General features: G+C 33.6%; 6 protein-coding genes, 1 non-coding gene and 1 pseudogene across 10 annotated transcripts; 4 read left to right on the top strand and 4 right to left on the bottom strand.

The window, feature by feature from the left end:
- Nucleotides 1-34: 34 nt before the first annotated feature.
- GUT15 lies at nucleotides 35-2,333 on the top strand. 2 transcript variants are annotated; one of them, NR_143752.1, is made up of 4 exons: nucleotides 35-328; nucleotides 421-917; nucleotides 1,300-1,382; nucleotides 2,057-2,333. It is a non-coding gene; the product is annotated as an other RNA (non-coding RNA). The 2 variants fall into 2 exon arrangements; NR_143753.1 differs by lacking the exon at nucleotides 2,057-2,333 and having other exon boundaries at nucleotides 76-328; nucleotides 421-1,545.
- AT2G10045 lies at nucleotides 1,762-1,842 on the top strand (annotated as a pseudogene).
- A 386-nt stretch (nucleotides 2,334-2,719) lies between the features above and the next one.
- Nucleotides 2,720-3,473, bottom strand: AT2G18420 (Gibberellin-regulated family protein). Of its 2 annotated transcripts, NM_127399.3 has the most exons (3): nucleotides 3,336-3,473; nucleotides 3,212-3,236; nucleotides 2,720-3,121 (listed from the first exon to the last, which is right to left on the bottom strand). In NM_127399.3, the coding sequence occupies exons 1-3, from the start codon at nucleotides 3,411-3,413 to the stop codon at nucleotides 2,940-2,942; spliced, it is 285 nt and encodes a 94-aa protein (NP_179433.2). In that variant the 5' UTR covers nucleotides 3,414-3,473; the 3' UTR covers nucleotides 2,720-2,939. The 2 variants fall into 2 exon arrangements, with proteins under 2 accessions (NP_179433.2, NP_001325387.1); NM_001335594.1 differs by lacking the exon at nucleotides 3,336-3,473 and having other exon boundaries at nucleotides 3,212-3,263.
- A 1,026-nt stretch (nucleotides 3,474-4,499) lies between these two features.
- On the bottom strand, nucleotides 4,500-6,656 carry AT2G18410 (elongator complex protein). 2 transcript variants are annotated; one of them, NM_127398.5, is made up of 9 exons: nucleotides 6,340-6,656; nucleotides 6,158-6,250; nucleotides 5,907-6,055; nucleotides 5,774-5,820; nucleotides 5,630-5,699; nucleotides 5,316-5,542; nucleotides 5,143-5,238; nucleotides 4,958-5,033; nucleotides 4,500-4,885 (listed from the first exon to the last, which is right to left on the bottom strand). In NM_127398.5, the coding sequence occupies exons 1-9, from the start codon at nucleotides 6,504-6,506 to the stop codon at nucleotides 4,686-4,688; spliced, it is 1,125 nt and encodes a 374-aa protein (NP_179432.3). In that variant the 5' UTR covers nucleotides 6,507-6,656; the 3' UTR covers nucleotides 4,500-4,685. The 2 variants fall into 2 exon arrangements, with proteins under 2 accessions (NP_179432.3, NP_001031371.1); NM_001036294.2 differs by having other exon boundaries at nucleotides 4,958-5,238; nucleotides 6,340-6,528.
- Nucleotides 6,657-6,687: 31 nt separating this feature from the next.
- On the top strand, nucleotides 6,688-7,798 carry AT2G18400 (ribosomal protein L6 family protein). The gene is made up of 2 exons (NM_127397.3): nucleotides 6,688-6,806; nucleotides 7,275-7,798. The coding sequence occupies exon 2, from the start codon at nucleotides 7,301-7,303 to the stop codon at nucleotides 7,607-7,609; it is 309 nt and encodes a 102-aa protein (NP_565438.1). The 5' UTR covers nucleotides 6,688-6,806; nucleotides 7,275-7,300; the 3' UTR covers nucleotides 7,610-7,798.
- On the bottom strand, nucleotides 7,749-9,109 carry TTN5 (ADP-ribosylation factor family protein). Its single transcript, NM_127396.3, has 5 exons — nucleotides 8,875-9,109; nucleotides 8,678-8,788; nucleotides 8,402-8,564; nucleotides 8,208-8,288; nucleotides 7,749-8,037 (listed from the first exon to the last, which is right to left on the bottom strand). The coding sequence occupies exons 1-5, from the start codon at nucleotides 8,937-8,939 to the stop codon at nucleotides 7,900-7,902; spliced, it is 558 nt and encodes a 185-aa protein (NP_179430.1). The 5' UTR covers nucleotides 8,940-9,109; the 3' UTR covers nucleotides 7,749-7,899.
- Nucleotides 9,110-13,147: 4,038 nt separating this feature from the next.
- On the top strand, nucleotides 13,148-14,718 carry GATA20 (GATA transcription factor 20). Its single transcript, NM_127395.3, has 2 exons — nucleotides 13,148-13,595; nucleotides 14,119-14,718. The coding sequence occupies exons 1-2, from the start codon at nucleotides 13,257-13,259 to the stop codon at nucleotides 14,404-14,406; spliced, it is 627 nt and encodes a 208-aa protein (NP_179429.2). The 5' UTR covers nucleotides 13,148-13,256; the 3' UTR covers nucleotides 14,407-14,718.
- A 687-nt stretch (nucleotides 14,719-15,405) lies between these two features.
- Nucleotides 15,406-16,742, bottom strand: AT2G18370 (Bifunctional inhibitor/lipid-transfer protein/seed storage 2S albumin superfamily protein). Its single transcript, NM_127394.5, has 2 exons — nucleotides 16,247-16,742; nucleotides 15,406-15,808 (listed from the first exon to the last, which is right to left on the bottom strand). Exons 1-2 carry the CDS (start codon nucleotides 16,585-16,587, stop codon nucleotides 15,799-15,801), a joined length of 351 nt encoding a protein of 116 aa, NP_179428.1. The 5' UTR covers nucleotides 16,588-16,742; the 3' UTR covers nucleotides 15,406-15,798.
- Nucleotides 16,743-17,805: the final 1,063 nt, after the last annotated feature.

Here is a 17,805-nt window from a genome sequence, read left to right as displayed (position 1 = left end):
TCTTATCTAACCGTTTAATCGAGACCGTCCATCTCTTGTAACCCTCTATATATAAGAGATAAATCCTGCTAGGGTTATCTCATCACCGCCTCCATATTCTTTCGCGTCTTTTGCTTCCTCCCTCTTTTTCGCCAATGTTTTCTTTAGATCTAGCTAATATGGCGACGATTTTGTTCTTTCTCGCTTCTAATCACCGTAGAGATCCTCCCGATCTGCAAATCCGATCCGAATTCTCAACGAATTTGTAGATCTGATCTGTGATTCCATCGTTGACGACGGATCTTCGCTTACATCGTTTGATCTGTCGCAGATCTGCCGTTTTCTATAGGTAAAATCTTTCCTCCTTGTACCGTGAGCTTTTCTTATGGTCGTTTTCCATAACCTTGTTATGTAATCGCGAATATTGTTCTTGATTATCAGATCTAGATCTGGATCGTCCTTCGCGGCTTCTTCACATGCAAGATTCTGTGAATTGTTCAAGTTGAGGCATCATTTCTGGATTACTAGGAGACGAATCTGTTGCAGACGGATGTGTGTGTGTTGGATTGAATTGAGATTAGGGTGTAGAAGATGTTTTGTGGATAGCTAATAGCTTCCTGATTGCATCTCTGTCATCCGACCTTTGCCATGTCAGGTGCGCTTGCATGGCAGGTCAAAAAACTGATCCTCAATAAAAAAAAGATTTTGTGGGTTTTGGAGAGGAGGTCGCACGGGTTATTATTTTTTCCCGGGATCTCTTCTCCTCTGTGTGTGTCGTCTTGCCTCTGCTCTATCTCTCTCCCTGCTCTTTCACATTTCATATCTTTCTTAAATGCTCATATACACTCAAAAACCGATCATAAGCAGAGTTTGTAACCAATATGGAGCAGTGGGCGATTACAAATCTTCTTGCCCAACAACCTCGAGAGTTAAATCAGGTACTCATATCCATATTAAATCGAATTCTTAATTAGCATAATAAGGTAAACATAATCTGCAAGAGGAATTCTGGATTTAAATAAACCATAATCCGGTTGCCCTAATTGTTAACTTGTATCAACGCTTATGCGAATCATGAAATTTTAATTTTATTGGTTTTGTTATTTATCTTATTGATCAATTATTGTTTTACAAGTTGTCATTTAATCTATTGAAAATGATGGTATTAAGAATTGCTGTTAAACAATTTTGCGGGTTCTTTGTATGTATCATTGGTATTGTTTTATTAGTTCTATCCGTTTAGAAGCTTTTTAGAATATGGTAAAGAACATTTTTATTTGCTCGTAGTTTGTATATGTCTGTAACCACCAGTTCCTGTAGTAACTATGAAGCTGGTAGACGACGGAATTGAAGCTATGCAAAGCTGACGTTGGTTTTTTCTGAAGTTGATTTGTTCTTGAAAGGTATCTTGATCAAAAGATAGTATCTGGTTATGTGCTAAGTCAAAAATTCCTGATATTTATAGTTCATTACATTTTATTTTCTTAGTTTATTGTGGCCTGTTGTGGAAGAGAACAATCATTATAACATTTTATATAATGAGAAAAGCTTATTGCAATTTTCCTATCTAGTCTCTTGTTCTCGTGAAATTGTGTCTTGAAAACAGTTTAGCATCACCGTTCATGTTTAGTCAAGTTCATCTTTTGGTCTTCAATTAGAAGTTGTTTAAATATTGAATTCTCTAAAAACAGAAATATTTTTAATATGTGATTAAAATAGAGTTAAAGAGTCAAGTGTTGGTCCTATTGGCTGTGGGCCGTAGTGGTAGGGTATTCGTGATATAGATCTGTAAGCTCAAATTGGTAGAGCGCTCGTTTTCTTCTAGTGGACGAGAGGTTGGTGGTTCGAATCCACCCAGTTCTGGTTATTCGTCATTTTTAAAATAAACTAAGTTATTCAACTTTTGAAATGATGATTATATTTAATTTATTTTCTCTTACCCTTCGACTGATAGTTCTCCTATTATTACGTGAATTTATTAATTTTCAAAGAACAGAAACATTTTCTTCTTCCATTTGTTTCAATATCCTCCCTCCTGCTTGAAACAACCTTTTTTATTGCTCTTTGTGATCAACAGGATTGTCCCACACTGAACTCTGGAAGATGTACTATTTGCTTAACGTGACTAGTGTTGTGTTGCTTTTGAATTGCGGATTGTGCAAGCGACGGGGAATTTAGGAAAGAGAAGATGGGAGTTTATGATACATGGGGTTTGATTGTTTCGACGGTATCTTGCTTTTTTGTCCGGTTTGATCTTGAATATGTTACATTACACTGCAGTATACTGTTGAAGATATGATTGATGCTTCTTTTGTTGAAGCTCATGTTATATAGAATATAGAATAATAGTTGAACGATTAATTATGCGGTGAATTTATTTGCCTCGAAGAGTCAAGACTCAAGACTATTATTAACTTTATAGAGGTTATACCTTTCTAGGAATCTTGTACAAAAATGTAATAAAAATCGTACTGTTACTTCTATATATAATACATTCAACCCGGAAACATTAATTAAACGTAATTTCATATACTATCTTTCATAATTTTATTGGTATTGTTGGTAACGTTACATATTCAATCGCTCTCAGTTTTACGTCATAGTTCATTAAGTCCCCTCCAATTCTGTTGTTACCATATTTAAACCCATTGCCTAACTTCCATGAGTAAAAAAAGAAAACTCTTTTACTTCTCTCTTCATTCTTTATTTTATATGCAAGTACGATGCCTATTTAGTGAATTGTATAATGAAAAACAATACCTTTTCAGACCTAATGTTAACCAGGAACCAAACCAACAAGTACAAATTGGATAAACACTAAAACAAAGATCGAAGAGTTGCACATGACGTATAACATTCTCTTTCTTTTGCTTTTTAATAATTCCCAAGAAAATAACCACAATTACTCTCATAAAAGTAAAGTATTATAAACGAAATCAAATCAAACAGCGACAGAGTTTTTAAGGACACTTTCTGCGTCCTCCGTGGGTGGTTAGGCTACCATAGCACGGACATTTGTCGTAGTTTCCGGATGTGCCCGGTGCCACGCAGTTGCACCTAGCGCAGCAAGTCCCGCACGCTCTGTGACAAAGATTTGGCCTACTCGAAAGACTGCACCGCTCTTGGCACCTGCTGTTGCAATCTACAAATACATACAATTTCCAACCAAAACTTCAATTAAACACACGTATATAGAAATTCAACGTACGTGTTTATATGATAGAGATATTACCGATTTTAGGGGCGTCATTCGACGTCTGCATGAATATTTTGAAAAAAATTCCATTAGAACGTAGACAAAAGTTGTGAAAAAATAAAATCAAATAAGAAAATATATTTGGTTGTTAAAATTGTACCACCATATCGGCATGGACGAAGTCGAGGACAAGAAGAGATATGAGAAGAGAAGCAAGCAAGACTCTGAATACAGCCATACTAGTGATCAGAGAAAACAAAAGAGGAGACAAAATGACAAATGAATGTTTTTGGTTGTTGCTAATTATAAAGGCGTAGAAGATGGGGCTTCTATTTATACATTAGGTTTAATGTAATATTATTAGTCACTAACAAATGACAATTAAAGAATATTAAAACTATAAGAACTTTGGTCAAAATGGTTTTATTGTTTCTTATCACATTTTATTTGTTTTGGTCAACACATTAAGATGTATGTAACCAATATTTCTTTATCCTTTTGTGAAATCAAAACAATTTAAAGGATTTAACATTCATTTCCTAAATTAAATATATAATATGCCTTTACAAGATCATTTTCAAATAAATTTCAGTCTACTTTCTTTTGTTGGTCAATGCAGATGTATATACACCAACTTAAGATTTGTTTCGGTTTTTAGAATTTATCTTTTTACTAATTCAATCTGTCCATTTTAGTTTTTTTTTTGGTCTTATCCTTCTTCCTCAGTTACCCATTGGCAACTCCAACCAGAGCACCAAAGTTGGTGTTGAAATCACACAAAATTTGGTGTTATAGTGTCCCATTTTTTTTTCTCATCTCCAACCACAACACTAAATTTACAATAAATACTATTCTTATCTATAATTATATTATTAAATATAAAATTCTTTTATTTTTTAATATATTTCATAAATACTATTATATTATGTTTTCAGTGTTATTTGAACCTTTAGTTTTTAATCTCAATTAGTTTCATATTTATTTAGATATCTTGTACAAATTAATATTTTATATTAAAAGTGAATTCATACAAAAATATTAATGGTATATTTGTCTTTAGTTGGTAAATAACAATTAAATTATCTTACTTAAAACAAAATACAAATTAGATAAAATAAAAATTTGGTGTTTTATGAACAGTCCTATTGGAGCAAGACTAACACCAAAATGGTGTTTTGGTGTCAAGTTGGAGAAGCCCTTAGGTGTGCCCAAGATAAAGTTTTATACATATATGTTGTATCCAAAAATAAAACTGAGCAAGCTCTTTCTTCATACTATAATTACTATTTGATAGATATGTGTTGATGATCATTATGCAGCAACAAACACAACAAACAACTCAAGAATAATAGAAGATGAGATCATTACTGTAACAATTATAACTGTAATACACATCTAATAACCAATCAAATCTTCTATTTAGTGTACAAAGTTGGATACTAAGATCCCAACTATTGCCAAAACCAAAACTGGAGCTATTCTCTGGTCTTACAAGTGTAAATTAAGAACCTTAAATGTCCAAATCATCATCAGGATCTTCATCAGAATCAGGATGCTCATCGTCTGAATCTCTGAAATATATAATCTCACCACCCTTACCCGACGAAACCACATCGGTCTGCAACTCCATTGACGACAATGGTGTTGTCTCAATCTTGCCATCCACAAGAGATCTCCTCCCATCATAGATCTCGTTCGATTTTCCATCATCTGAAGAACAGAGAAGTATCAACAACATGTTTTATCCACAATCTCAAAAGGCTTCACAGTATCTACACTCACCTTGGTGCTCAAAAGGAAGCACAACTTTTTCTTTCTCGACCCGTTCTTTCTCAGACAACTGGAGATTGAATTGAACCTGAACCAAAAGAAACAATGATCTTATGCCATACAACTTACGAACAAGAGATCACATTATAGCAAGAGACACAGACCAAGTAATTAAAAAGCAGATCTAGGTAACTTGCCTTAGGCAAAAGGCTTTTAGTGGCTGCAATAACAGTATCCACAGAGGAAATGGGTGAAAAGTTTATCCCCGATTGATCAACATGATATTCTTCAGACTGTAGGTAAAGAGTTACAAGAGTGTTAACTAAACGAGAATGATAGGGCATAGAGAGCAGAGCAAGAGAAAACTTACCATTACTCTCACACGTCCTTTTCTAAGCTTAAACCGGACATGAAACCGTCCTTTACCGAAATCCTGATGAACCGAAAAGAGGTTTTCTAAAGCATTCCTTTGCCCATCTGAAGATGGACACAAAGGTTCTAAGTTCGCTTTCATTGTGGATATATATTCAAGCGCATTTGTGACCTTCTCTTGGTGAAGGTCAGTGTTCAATGACCAAAAGACACTGGAAATTTGCGCTGCACCGAAAAAAATCAACCTTTGTAGTTAAACCTAACAAGGAATAAAACTAATAAACTAGTGCTCAGGTTTATGTAGCAAAGTACCATGGCTTCGAAGATCTGTTAAAAGACCAGAAACTAATGGCATCGCTGAATGTCTTAGCAACTCATTTACCTGATTCAAAGTTTAGATATATAATCACTTCTCTTTTCTATAGATGATGTCTAAACAATTAGAGCTTAACTCACCGAATCAATGGCAACGCAGAAACGTGTCTTCCCAGTTCCAACCAACTCTGCACCAAAGCAATCACTTTTAATCTCATATAATCCTTTAGATAAAGATCTAACTGAAAAAGGATTCAATGTAAAAGAAGTACACCTCTTCCTGCTTCAATGATTGAAGAAAAAAGCTTTTTCAAGTCACTCACACACTTATGTAACTTAATCAAACTTGAACCTTCACTAAAACTAGTTGAAGATTGATCAATCCATCCCAATGGATCAGTGTAACAATCCAAAATACGAATCCTTCAAATCAAAACCAATTGTTATCAAACAAGTATCACAGTGATTCGAGCAATCAAACTACTCCACAAGCTAGGATAATATTTAGAAAACCTAATAACTCACCATTTAGAAGATGAAGAGACAACGATTCCTTTTTGCTTCAACAATTGCAAATAGAACGAAGGGCTCCGCGAGAATGTGATCAACACAAGACCCCTGAATCGCAAAGTGGGAAAAACGAAGACTTTAGCAGTAATGAAGCAATTGGAGATCGAATATAGAAGAATTAGGGTTTAAGAGTATACTGCGACGAGGATTTTCCAGCTAAAATTGAAGAAGATAGATTTGTGAGAAGATAGCCGGAGACATCGAGTCCGAAAGGGGAAGCTACAGTTTCTTCTATAGTGAGAGCTGGTGCGAGTTCGCCTTCTTCGCCACCATCTCTGAGCTTTCTGAAAATCGATTCCGCCATTGTTGAGAGATTCTAGAGCTCTCCGGTCAAAAGAGCGGCGAGGAAACAAAACATCGAAAAGTTAAAAAGGGCTTTTGGGCTTTATGATGTAGCCCACTGGGCTTTGTTCAAAGAAACACTCGTTGGAGGAATAAACATCGTGCCGTTTTTTTAACATGGATAAAACGTCAACCACTTTGTATGCTTCTCAAAGAAACGAAATTAAGAGAAGGAGAAGGTTTTACGCCGGAGTTGGAGACTGATCTAGATCCGCCGGCGAAAAAGCAGAGCCGTCACATTCATCGTCGGAAATCAAGAAAGGTATTAACTGTTCCTTATAATCGATCTCTCACTCACTATCTTCTTCTTCTTCCCTTTCCGCTATTTTGATGAATCACTTAGAAATAGTATCGAACATTTTTGTTTTCTTTCTCATTTTGGCGATGTTCATAGTCCAGAAGTCACCATGTTCTTGTAAATGAGGTTATCTGGAGTTTTTATTTCCGTTTATATTGTTCTTGAAATAGTGCACGGAAAGTGTTCGACGTATTTACTGTGTTAGCTCATCGCTCGTTTCTACGTCTCTGAGATACAAAGTAATGAAAAAAATGGCAATTTTTCGTAGCATGGTTGGTCAATTTTCATATTTACTTGTGTGATTTGAGTGGCTAGAGAGACAAAATCTACTGCCTTCAGATTTTGATTGAGCATCGTTTTATGATAATGGTGAACTCTATTGGTTTCCAAGTTCTTAATTTGAAGAAGCTGAGAAATTTTCCTCTTTGGCAGGGTAATTCTCTGTAGGATAGAGAGACATGGAAGCCAAGTTTTTCCGGTTCTTGAAGATTGTTGGAGTTGGATACAAAGCTAGAGCTGAGGAAGCAGGGCGTTTCTTATACCTCAAATTGGGTTACAGTCACGAAGTCGAACTTGCGGTTCCTCCAGCGGTTCGAGTCTTTTGTTTCAAGAACAATGTGGTTTGCTGCACTGGAATCGACAAGCAAAGAGTGCATCAGTTTGCTGCAACGGTAAGGAGTTGCAAACCCCCTGAACCTTATAAGGGCAAAGGCATAATGTACACTGATGAAGTCGTCAAGAAGAAACAAGGAAAGAAGTCCAAATGATCTCTCTTTGTATGCTTCTTCTTCCTTCTTACTCTGCAGAGACAACTTTCATCTATCTGTGGTAGATTATGGTTGGATTTTTATCAATAAGTTTTATTTGGTTGTATGAGACATCATTTTGTTGTTAAGTCTCTTTCAATGAAACAAAATGAGAAGAGTTCGTCTTGGAAATATTTATGTTTTGTCTAATCATCGTTACAATAGAACTGAAGGAAAAACTTAGAGCCAATACAAAGTCACTGCATATAGTTGAGTATAACAAGCCATTGATTGTGCAATGCAGTAGTCGATTAGTCAAGCATGTAAATCCTGGAGGCAATGTCTTGAACCAACCAATCGAATCCTTCCAACAAACCTTCACCCGTGTATGCGCTGCAACCCACTATCTTCCAGTGCCGGCTTTTATCCATGGACTCTAAGTTTAGCACCTTCATAAGCAAGAAGATGAAACTCAGTTTAACACACAATATACAACTCAAAACATATCTTACTTAACCCACTAATCTTCACTGAAGTTGAGAAACCCGACCGAGAGACAAAATGATTCAACCCGATAACCCCTATGTCCAAATCGACTTATGAGTTTCAAAACCCTTACCTTGCCAATTTCATCAGGTGTTAGTGCACCTTGAATATCCTGCTTATTTGCTAGTATCAGCAAAGATGAACCAGCTAGCCTCTGCCATTAAAACCAAGATTTGAATATGAATCATCTTCACCAAAAACAGCAACCCAAGCTTCAGCTTACAAAAGCTTTTGATTGAATAGATATTGATACTTTTATGAATATACCTCTTCTTTCAAGAGATTGTCAAGTTCCATCTTGCAATCATCTAACCTCCTAAGATCAGAACTATCAACCACCCAAACCAAACCATCAGTCTGCTCAAAGTAATTCCTCCAATACGATCTTATAGTCTTTTGCCCACCAACATCCCATATATTTAGCGTATACCTACACACACATTATTCACCACAAACTCATCATTGCCTATAACATGTTCGATGAAATTCCTAAACCAACTCTGAAGAACACGAAACTACAAGAGCAGAGAAATAGAGCTTTACTTTTGGTAGATAATGGTTTTGATGTTGAATCCAAGAGTTGGACTAATCACACTTGTGTCTTCTCCGTTTATTTTCAGAACAATCGTCGTCTTCCCAGAATTATCAAGTCCACTGCCAAAAAAACATTCCAAAATCAGCACAACATGATAATGTACGATTAGATCGGAGAAGATTAACGATTTAAGAATATGACATACACCATAAGAATACGCATCTCCTTCTCTTTCTTCTTGATCTTCCGGATTATGCTTAACAGTCCCATTTTTTCATACAAGAGAGCTTCTAAGAGATACTTCTAAGATTGAACATCTGATTTAGGAAACGGTTTTACGCGGTGGTTTTCGTCACCGACGACGACGGCGATGGATGCGATTTCGAACGGAGAAGACAATCTACGGCGACAATGGGCCAAACATTTTAACAGAAAATTGTAACGAACCACATGATGGGCTTTTTATATATAATAAACAGTTAAAAGCCCATGTGCGATAAGTATGGGCCTTGTTCTTATGGTTTAGTGGCTACGTCTTCACCTGGGCAAATAAACCGAACTGAATGTACCGAACCGAAACCAAAATAATAAAATACCAAATTTGTACCGAACCGAAATAGAAAATAATAAAATACTCAAAAATAAGCAAAAATTATCCGAAAATATCCAATAATATCCCAAAATAACAAAATATCCAAAAATATTCAAAACAAAATAACTAAATGGTAACTAAATTTTAAAACTGAAAGAACCGGAACCGAACCGAAACCGAACCAAATTTTCAAAATAATCAAATGGATATTAAACTTTAGAACGAAAATATATTTGTTCTTTGATAATTTTCAAAATAACCTAAAGGAGTAGCTACGCCAATTGCGCAGAAAATATGTTTGTTCTTTGATAATTGGGGTATATGTTAGACTAATCTCAAAAGTATTTGAATTTCTTTTATTTAAGGCATCTACAATATAGTTAAAAGAATCACAGTCATTTTTGGTAGAATCTGATCTTTGGTCTAAAACTCAAAAAAATATATATACAGTACATTAAACACACTACATATTCGTAATTAGAGATGATTGTTTTGGTAGAAATTTGTAAATTTCTTTTAAGCCAGAAACCAGAATAGGTATAAAGTAGAGACCCTTCCCAAGCTATCCGTAACCAGGAGACAAAAGTTTCTCAATCTACCAAAATGATTTCTCAAGCTATCCGTATATAATTAATCACTTGGTTACATAGTGTTTAATTATATACAAATTTCATAGATGGTAAAATTCTTTCTCTGCCTTTGAATCTCGTAGAGTACTTTTATACATTAAAAACTGTTAAAATATAACACTCATCGTTGCAGATTATATATAGATTCGATCCCTCTACGGTTGAATCACTTTGTGGATTAGAGGTTGGTTTTCTCTTGTGTACTTAAGGTTAAATCATCTATAAACATATAGGTTTAGAAAACGAGAAGTAGAACATACACCTGAAGAGGATAAGTGGACCATACGTCATCTAGAAAGTGAAACGGTCAAACTCGAGAATGAAACGTTATTAAGAAACAAAGAAAAAGAAACACGTACCAATCCGATCTTGATCCTTTTGAGGGAATGTTTTGTTCTTTTTCTTTTTTGTTGTTTTGCTGTCATTCTCTTTGTTTTATTCTTCTTCTTCTTCTTGTTTGAGTGTTGGAGACGGACCGTATCATAAAGTACGGATCCAAGATGCGAGTTAATCATCAGTAATTTGACAAACAAAAAACATAATTAATGGTTAGATCATATTTAATCTCTTATTCTTTTTGCATGCATGCATCTTTGATATATACGTACAAAATAAAGTACATATTATTTTATTTTTTGAGTTCATTGTTTGTTTGTGTTTATGTTTGAATTTAATATGTATATTTTAACTAAATTCACAATTTTAATATGCTTATAAAAATTTATTTATTGATTGTTAATGCAACTAAATGAAAGTTTGACATTTTCAATTTTTATTTTGCAAACATGTTTTGTAAGAATGAAAGTGAAGAAATATTAAGTATAATGTTTAAATTCTTTTTTTAACAAGTAAATTCAAATACAAAATTAACGTTTGTAAATTCCGATCCCAGACCCAGATGATTAGTGTGTAAGACATCAAATGCATTTTAATCACATTTGTGCATAAAAATTGTATATTTGAATATTAGATGATTCAAAAAATATTTATCTCGTTCTTTAACAAAAAAACAATATAATTATGTGATTTATAAACGGCGTTATTGCCAAAGCCGAATACTTAATGTCTTGGGGTAATCGTTATTTAGGTTTCTTGTTTCATGAAACAAAGTGCATGTGTTCTTTAATTAAAAGCGGTAGTCCTCCTAGTTAAACAAAAGAGATCACCAATAGCAACTCCGATTTGATTCTCTATGTTCGCTTAAAGCCTGACTCTTCCTCTCTTTAGGTCGATCTGTTGAATCTTTTAACATTCTTTGAATCTTGTTTGATCATATTATTTCCTGACTAAAGTATAATTTCATTTCATATTTGGAGTGTGCCACAAGAAAATAAGAAATGGACAAAGTAAAGGTATTCTTCATATTTACGGCAAAATATACGGTGACCACCTATAATTGTAATTATAACTCGAATTTTGGTCTCTAACTTTAGAACGAGTCCTTTAATCATTGGTCCTTCAACCAAAAATGCATATATATTTCATTAGAAAAACTATTTGAAGAGATCACCTTACGTTTAAGCCAACTTGCTTTCGTGTTAAGCTTATCAAAGACTTGATATTTAGTTATTTACTAATATTCTTGTCTTGGCGAAAACATCATCTACTTTAAGAGAGGAACGAACTAAGTATATAACCCAAAATTGGGAAAAGGAAGAAGAAAAAAAGAAAAAGAAGTAGCAATTGAGTGTTTGGTGTAATATATCCAGTTGAGTTTATTCGCTTTTGTACTTTTTTTGCTTTAAAAATATTTTGAGTTGGAGTTTGCTTCTTTGACTGATCAATTGAATCTCTCGCTCCCCAAGCCAAAGAAAGAACACAAGATGTTGCTTTTGATCATTGCCAAGAATCTCACTTCGTAATTCTCTTTAACTTTACCCTTTTTATTTTCGTTCTTAGCTTAAACAGTACTATTTCACCTTAGTTTCTATCATCTTTAAAAAATAATAATAATAATTCTACTATCTTAAGTTCTTAACATATATATTTTCATATATACATTTTTATGTCTAAGAAGCTTCAATATTAGATCTACTGTTTTCAATTCCCTGGTCCAATAGTAGTGATGACTGACATTGTTCTAAAACGACAAATAACTAAAGACTTCTCTAAATTTGGTTTTTGAAAGTATATATGTATATATGCATGGTAGTTCCACATTATCTTCTCTACCCGAAATTCAGATTTGACAACAAATATACATAGTTCAATATTTTTGTTATGGTGATCGATATCAAAATAGAAAATGAATGTTTAGACGAGGGATGAGTGAAAGGAGCTTGGTAATCTAAGAGAGACAAGATCCTTAGAAAACCGTGACATTGTCACTCACGTGGGCCTCTTTTGACCAACCCCGTCCGACACTAAAACTGCAGATACACAACACTTATCATTATTACTTTATTGTATCGGCACTAAGAGCATCTCCATTGGTGATAAATGGAGATGTCTTCCCAGTTTTTTAATATTTAATTAAAGACACAAATGAAGAAAGAGAAACAAAAATGTCTTTAACCAGACACTGAAGACATCTTTGAAGACCCTCTTGAACTATGTGTAATATTCTGATTGGTTTTGATTTTCTTAGTTTAATATTTAGATGGTCTCAGATGAAGTTGTCCAATGAAGATGGTCTAAAAGATATTATTTCATAAGATCTTTTAAGTTCATCAAAATATATAAATGCCAAATCTACTGTATTTTTCTTACTAATGTTAAACTACCTTTACTAGTGTGCTTGTATTCACTTTTATTTGAAACAAACATCAAAAGGAGACTACTCATTTCATGTATTGTTTACATGGAAAACTTGTTTTGAAGATATCCAATAAAAATGAAACGAGTCGGAGATAAACTACGTTTTCTAAGGCGAGGAATAGGATTAGTAAAAATATCATGAATTTAAATTTGGATGTAAACAACTGAAATAAATATACTCTTGGTTGATGTCAGTGTGGAATTCTTGCGACTTGCGAGCACACATAACTCGCCGACGAAGTCTTATTGCTTACTGTATCAAATCGGCGTCGAAAATAGAATTGTCGAATAATTTGTCTTCCATACCAAGAAACTCCGACAAAAATAATATTCAATGATTTAAAGCCCTAGAGAATATTCATTTTCATTGTAGAATTGTTGCTTTCTTTAGATAAAGTAACAAATAATGTAATCTGCACTACATTAATAGATTCGATCACATTTAGCTACCACAGACCAAATTCCCTTTTGTCGTTACTTAAGTTTCCAACTGTCTATATATATGTACCATGTCTCAGTTTGTAACTTGTAACTTAAATCACAAAGCCACCAAAACAACACGCATATCTCTATCCATTTTTTTTCTCTCTATCTGTAGTCTTCAATTTCATGATGGGATACCAAACAAACTCTAATTTCTCCATGTTTTTTTCCTCGGAAAATGACGACCAAAACCACCACAACTACGATCCTTATAATAATTTCTCTTCATCAACTTCTGTTGATTGCACTCTCTCACTTGGAACACCCTCTACTCGTCTCGACGACCACCATAGATTTTCTTCTGCTAATTCTAACAACATCTCCGGCGACTTTTATATTCACGGAGGAAACGCTAAGACTTCTTCGTACAAGAAGGGTGGTGTTGCTCATAGCCTACCTCGCCGTTGTGCTAGCTGCGACACCACTTCAACTCCTCTATGGAGAAACGGACCAAAAGGACCTAAGGTAATTAATTAATAGATCATGTACGATCAGATAATGTGATAAGTGTCAATGCCGAGATGACCATAGGTCCATAGATAAATATGCCTAATGAAAATAGTACATGGATTGTTGAAAAAGTATTTAGATTGTAATGAAAGTAAAAAAGTATGATTTTGGCAATTCAAAACTTCAAAAAACTCAAACTGTTATATACCATGCGGAACTATTCTATGAAAAATTACTATTATTTTTCTAATCAAATTTTGTAACATCATATACTTTCTTGGTTGTTTTATATTTTTTTTTTCCATAAATACATTACCCTAAACTATTTTTATTTTTATTTTTTTGTTAATAAACTTTACCCTAAACCATAAAACAAAATAAGTGATTTCTTTTTAAATCTTTTTAATTCAAGTTGTATAAAGTCTATAAAGTTGTTCCCTAATATTTATTATACAATCTCCATATAATCACATGTCTATAATAACTACATTTTCAAAGATATTTTGGATGTAACATATACAATGTTAACTTGGTGCAGTCGTTATGTAACGCGTGTGGAATCCGATTCAAGAAAGAGGAGAGGCGTGCGACGGCCAGAAACTTAACGATCTCCGGTGGAGGTTCATCAGCGGCAGAAGTCCCAGTAGAGAATTCGTACAACGGAGGTGGAAACTATTACAGTCATCATCATCATCACTATGCCTCGTCGTCGCCGTCGTGGGCTCATCAGAACACACAAAGAGTTCCATATTTCTCACCGGTTCCGGAGATGGAATATCCCTACGTGGATAACGTCACGGCTTCTTCTTTTATGTCTTGGAATTGAGTGTCACGTGAGCAAGTCCGACTTCGATCGCCTTCTTTACCATTTTGACGAGATGAAGAAGAAACGTTAATTATATAAATCATGATGATGATGATGAAAAGTTAATTATCATAGATTCTATCACACAAAGTAAAACCAGTCTTGGTCAAATTCATTATTGTTATAGTTTTTTTTTTCGACTCTAGCTACTTGTGTTTTCTTTTCACGACTTTTTTGAAAGCTATATTGGTGTTAATGATAAATACGTAGTTTATAACCCTTTTCATGATGTTTCCACTTACTTTGACCGTATATGATACATATATTTCAACTTTACTTCATATCGTCTTTTTAAGTCTTTAACATTTTTCGATGCAACGTTAAGTGATCTAGTTTTGCTTCTTTTTAGCAAATACAAATACCGTCCTCGCATTTTATTTCATATCATATGAATGCAAAATTAGCCAAAAGGGTATTGTTACTTAAATTTGGCGGATTTTCTAGCTCTTTTCTTGGTTCCTACACAAAAAAAAAAGTATTTAAAAGACAAGTTTGAGAATTGAGATCACTTATAAGGGAGACAAATCTGAGTGAAACAATTAGTGAGGGGTCATGAGGCAAAGTAATGTAAGTGGAAATTACTTGCTAAAAATCTGTTCCGGGAAGAGTGAATTTCAAACTCCTAATGAAATGTTTTTCTATCTACAATCTTGGATACTATAATTGTTGAAAGAGCTTGTAGTAATGGTAATTATGTCTTTGGTGAGTATAAAATAAAGTCAACTGCTTCAGAACATTAACATGTTCTTGACAAATAACATAAAAATATGCTTCCCACCTCAGCAAATATTTACCCAAAATCTCTTGCAAGTCGTTCTGTTTTTGGGTTTTAAAAAGATTAAAGAAAATAACACGGCGAAGCTTAGAAAATGATTGTGAATTTCGTATTACTAAAAGCTGAGTTCGAAAATGATTGTGAATTTTACCACGAATCTATTTTATTTGTTAAAGAAATTTTACCACGAATCTAGGCCACTCGAAGTGACAAAGAGCAGACCATTGACAAATCGCCTTTCATATTGAGAACCGAATAATTGATACAGTTTATTTTTAGTTTGTGATTCAACATAGAGCCCTCGTAAAATATTCAACATCAAGAAACGCTGTGTTTTCATGACTCATCAGTTCACAACACTGTAATATCCAAACCACCGGGGTAAATGATTGCATTGCATGCACAAATGCACACAAAGACAACTACACAATACACATGTACATGTACATACATGAAGAAACTAAATGAACCTTACAACATGTGTACATTCGCCTACATATATTATACGGCGCCTTTATTGATATAAATTGCGTACTTAATTAGGACAAGATGGACCATTGATCAATGTTGAGAATTTCTCAACCAACACTGCAAAAACAAAATCAACAATGTATTATTTATTTCAGCTTTTATAAAGTTTAGAATTTAAATTAAACAGACAAAATTCAAAAATGTTAAATATTATAAGTGCATAAGAGATACAAATTATATCAAAATTGAGTAAAAGCATATTGTTCTAAACAAAGTTATGGTAAACAAAGTAAACTATCATTTGTTTAATCTATTCTTATACTACCTAGAGTTAGTATTTTTTTTTAAATAGATAAATCAGGAAATTAGTCATAACAACAGATAAAAGTTTCAAATATAATTATATTCGTTAACATTATGTTCACCTTAAGTTCTTCACTATAAAGATAGTATCTCAAACTTTAATGCTTGTTAGTTTCTATATAAAGTTGAACTAAAACACAAGACACTAGACAACTAAAACAATCAGACACGATCATATCATTCAAAACGTACGTAGTGCAGTCGACAGTAGGAGAAGCATCAACGGGCAAGCTCGCACCACAATTGCTAGCAAGGGCTTGAGCCAATTCAGGCTTCACGGTAACACTATTAGCCACTGACTTGATGCATTGACAAGCTGCCTTCTTATCGGCAGATGTGGTGGTTGCCGCCGCTAAACTCTTAACTCCGTCGCAACAAGTCTCCGGAGGGTTTCCACTTCCGCTGGTCAAGTAGCTCACACATGGCTGCAAATCCTGTAACACAACACTGCAAGATATAGCGGATTCAGAATAACGAGGTATGAAGAATATTCCGAGAACGGAAATGATCGCTAGACATTTCAATACATTCATCGTTGAAGAAATTGAGAAAAAAATAAATAAAAATCTTAGGGGTTTCTTTGTTGTTGCTAAATATGTAGAGTGGAGACGAAGCGTTTATATATATGGCGGACTAGGAAATTTATATTAAAATAAGAGAATTAGTAGATGTTAGTTTGGGTTGATGGAGTGAAATGAAAATATAAGTTTCAACATTTTGGTATGATATACTTAAAAATAAATATTATTTGATCTAGGTAGTTAGGTTATAGAGATTTCTTGTCAGTTTGGGTTTGTCCATATTCAATCAACTTATAATCGTTTTAGGTACAATTGGTGACTACATCTACAACACTCAAAGATGACGTGTTTAATTACTTAAGTGTTGGAGGTTAGTCTAGAAATGGTTCATTAATATTAATCACAGAGGAGTAGATTAGATAAATTATATAGTACGTAAATTAGATGTGCGTAATTGTCTAATTGCGTATAGCTCAATAATTATAATAAAATATTTTCAGAAAACCAATTGAGAATATAAAAATCATAGGAGGTATGGGACGTGGGCTTTCTTTGCAGTAGTAAGAAAGGGACCAATAACATCCGGAACAAAACGAAGATGAATAATGTAGATGATATATGTCTTTCAGATATTTATTCAATATTACAATGATGTAAATAATTATTTTACAAAAGAGTAATAAAGCATTTATAATTTATTTTATTTTTTATATGTTATACACACTTTTCATAGAAAACAAAATAAACAAAAATGAAGAGAATAAGCACATTATTTACGATTTAGCCACAACCTTTTTGTGAATTTTAACAAAAACATTTTTTGACTATCTAGTAATTAACCCCAAAAAGAACAATAATTTTTGTTTACAGCATACCGATACAAGTAGGAAGTGCAGATTTCCAATTCTGACTAGATTCAGAGATTACATGCAAAGCAAGTTATTAAGAACTCCATCATCTCTAATTTTTCCTTATTTAATTTAAAATGAGGCAAGATTTCCCTTGATAATTAATACTTTAATAGTTTATTAGTTTTGGTTGGTAACTTTAGAAAAAGGTGAAATCTTCAAACAAAATTTGTATATACAGGTGTAATAGAATGATAGTATTATTACAATTACAAAACTTATTCTTATACTTCGAAAACTTAAATATTTACATAAAAGACTGAAGAAAAACAGTTTTTGTTTTGGTCTCTTTTGTTATTAAAATGTTCTAGTTACTAGTGAG

Source organism: Arabidopsis thaliana, chromosome 2 (assembly GCF_000001735.4).
Source record: "Arabidopsis thaliana chromosome 2, partial sequence".
NCBI lineage: Eukaryota > Viridiplantae > Streptophyta > Magnoliopsida > Brassicales > Brassicaceae > Arabidopsis > Arabidopsis thaliana.
The sequence above is the reverse complement of the archived record's forward strand: the minus strand, read 5'-3'. Positions and strand labels throughout refer to the sequence as shown.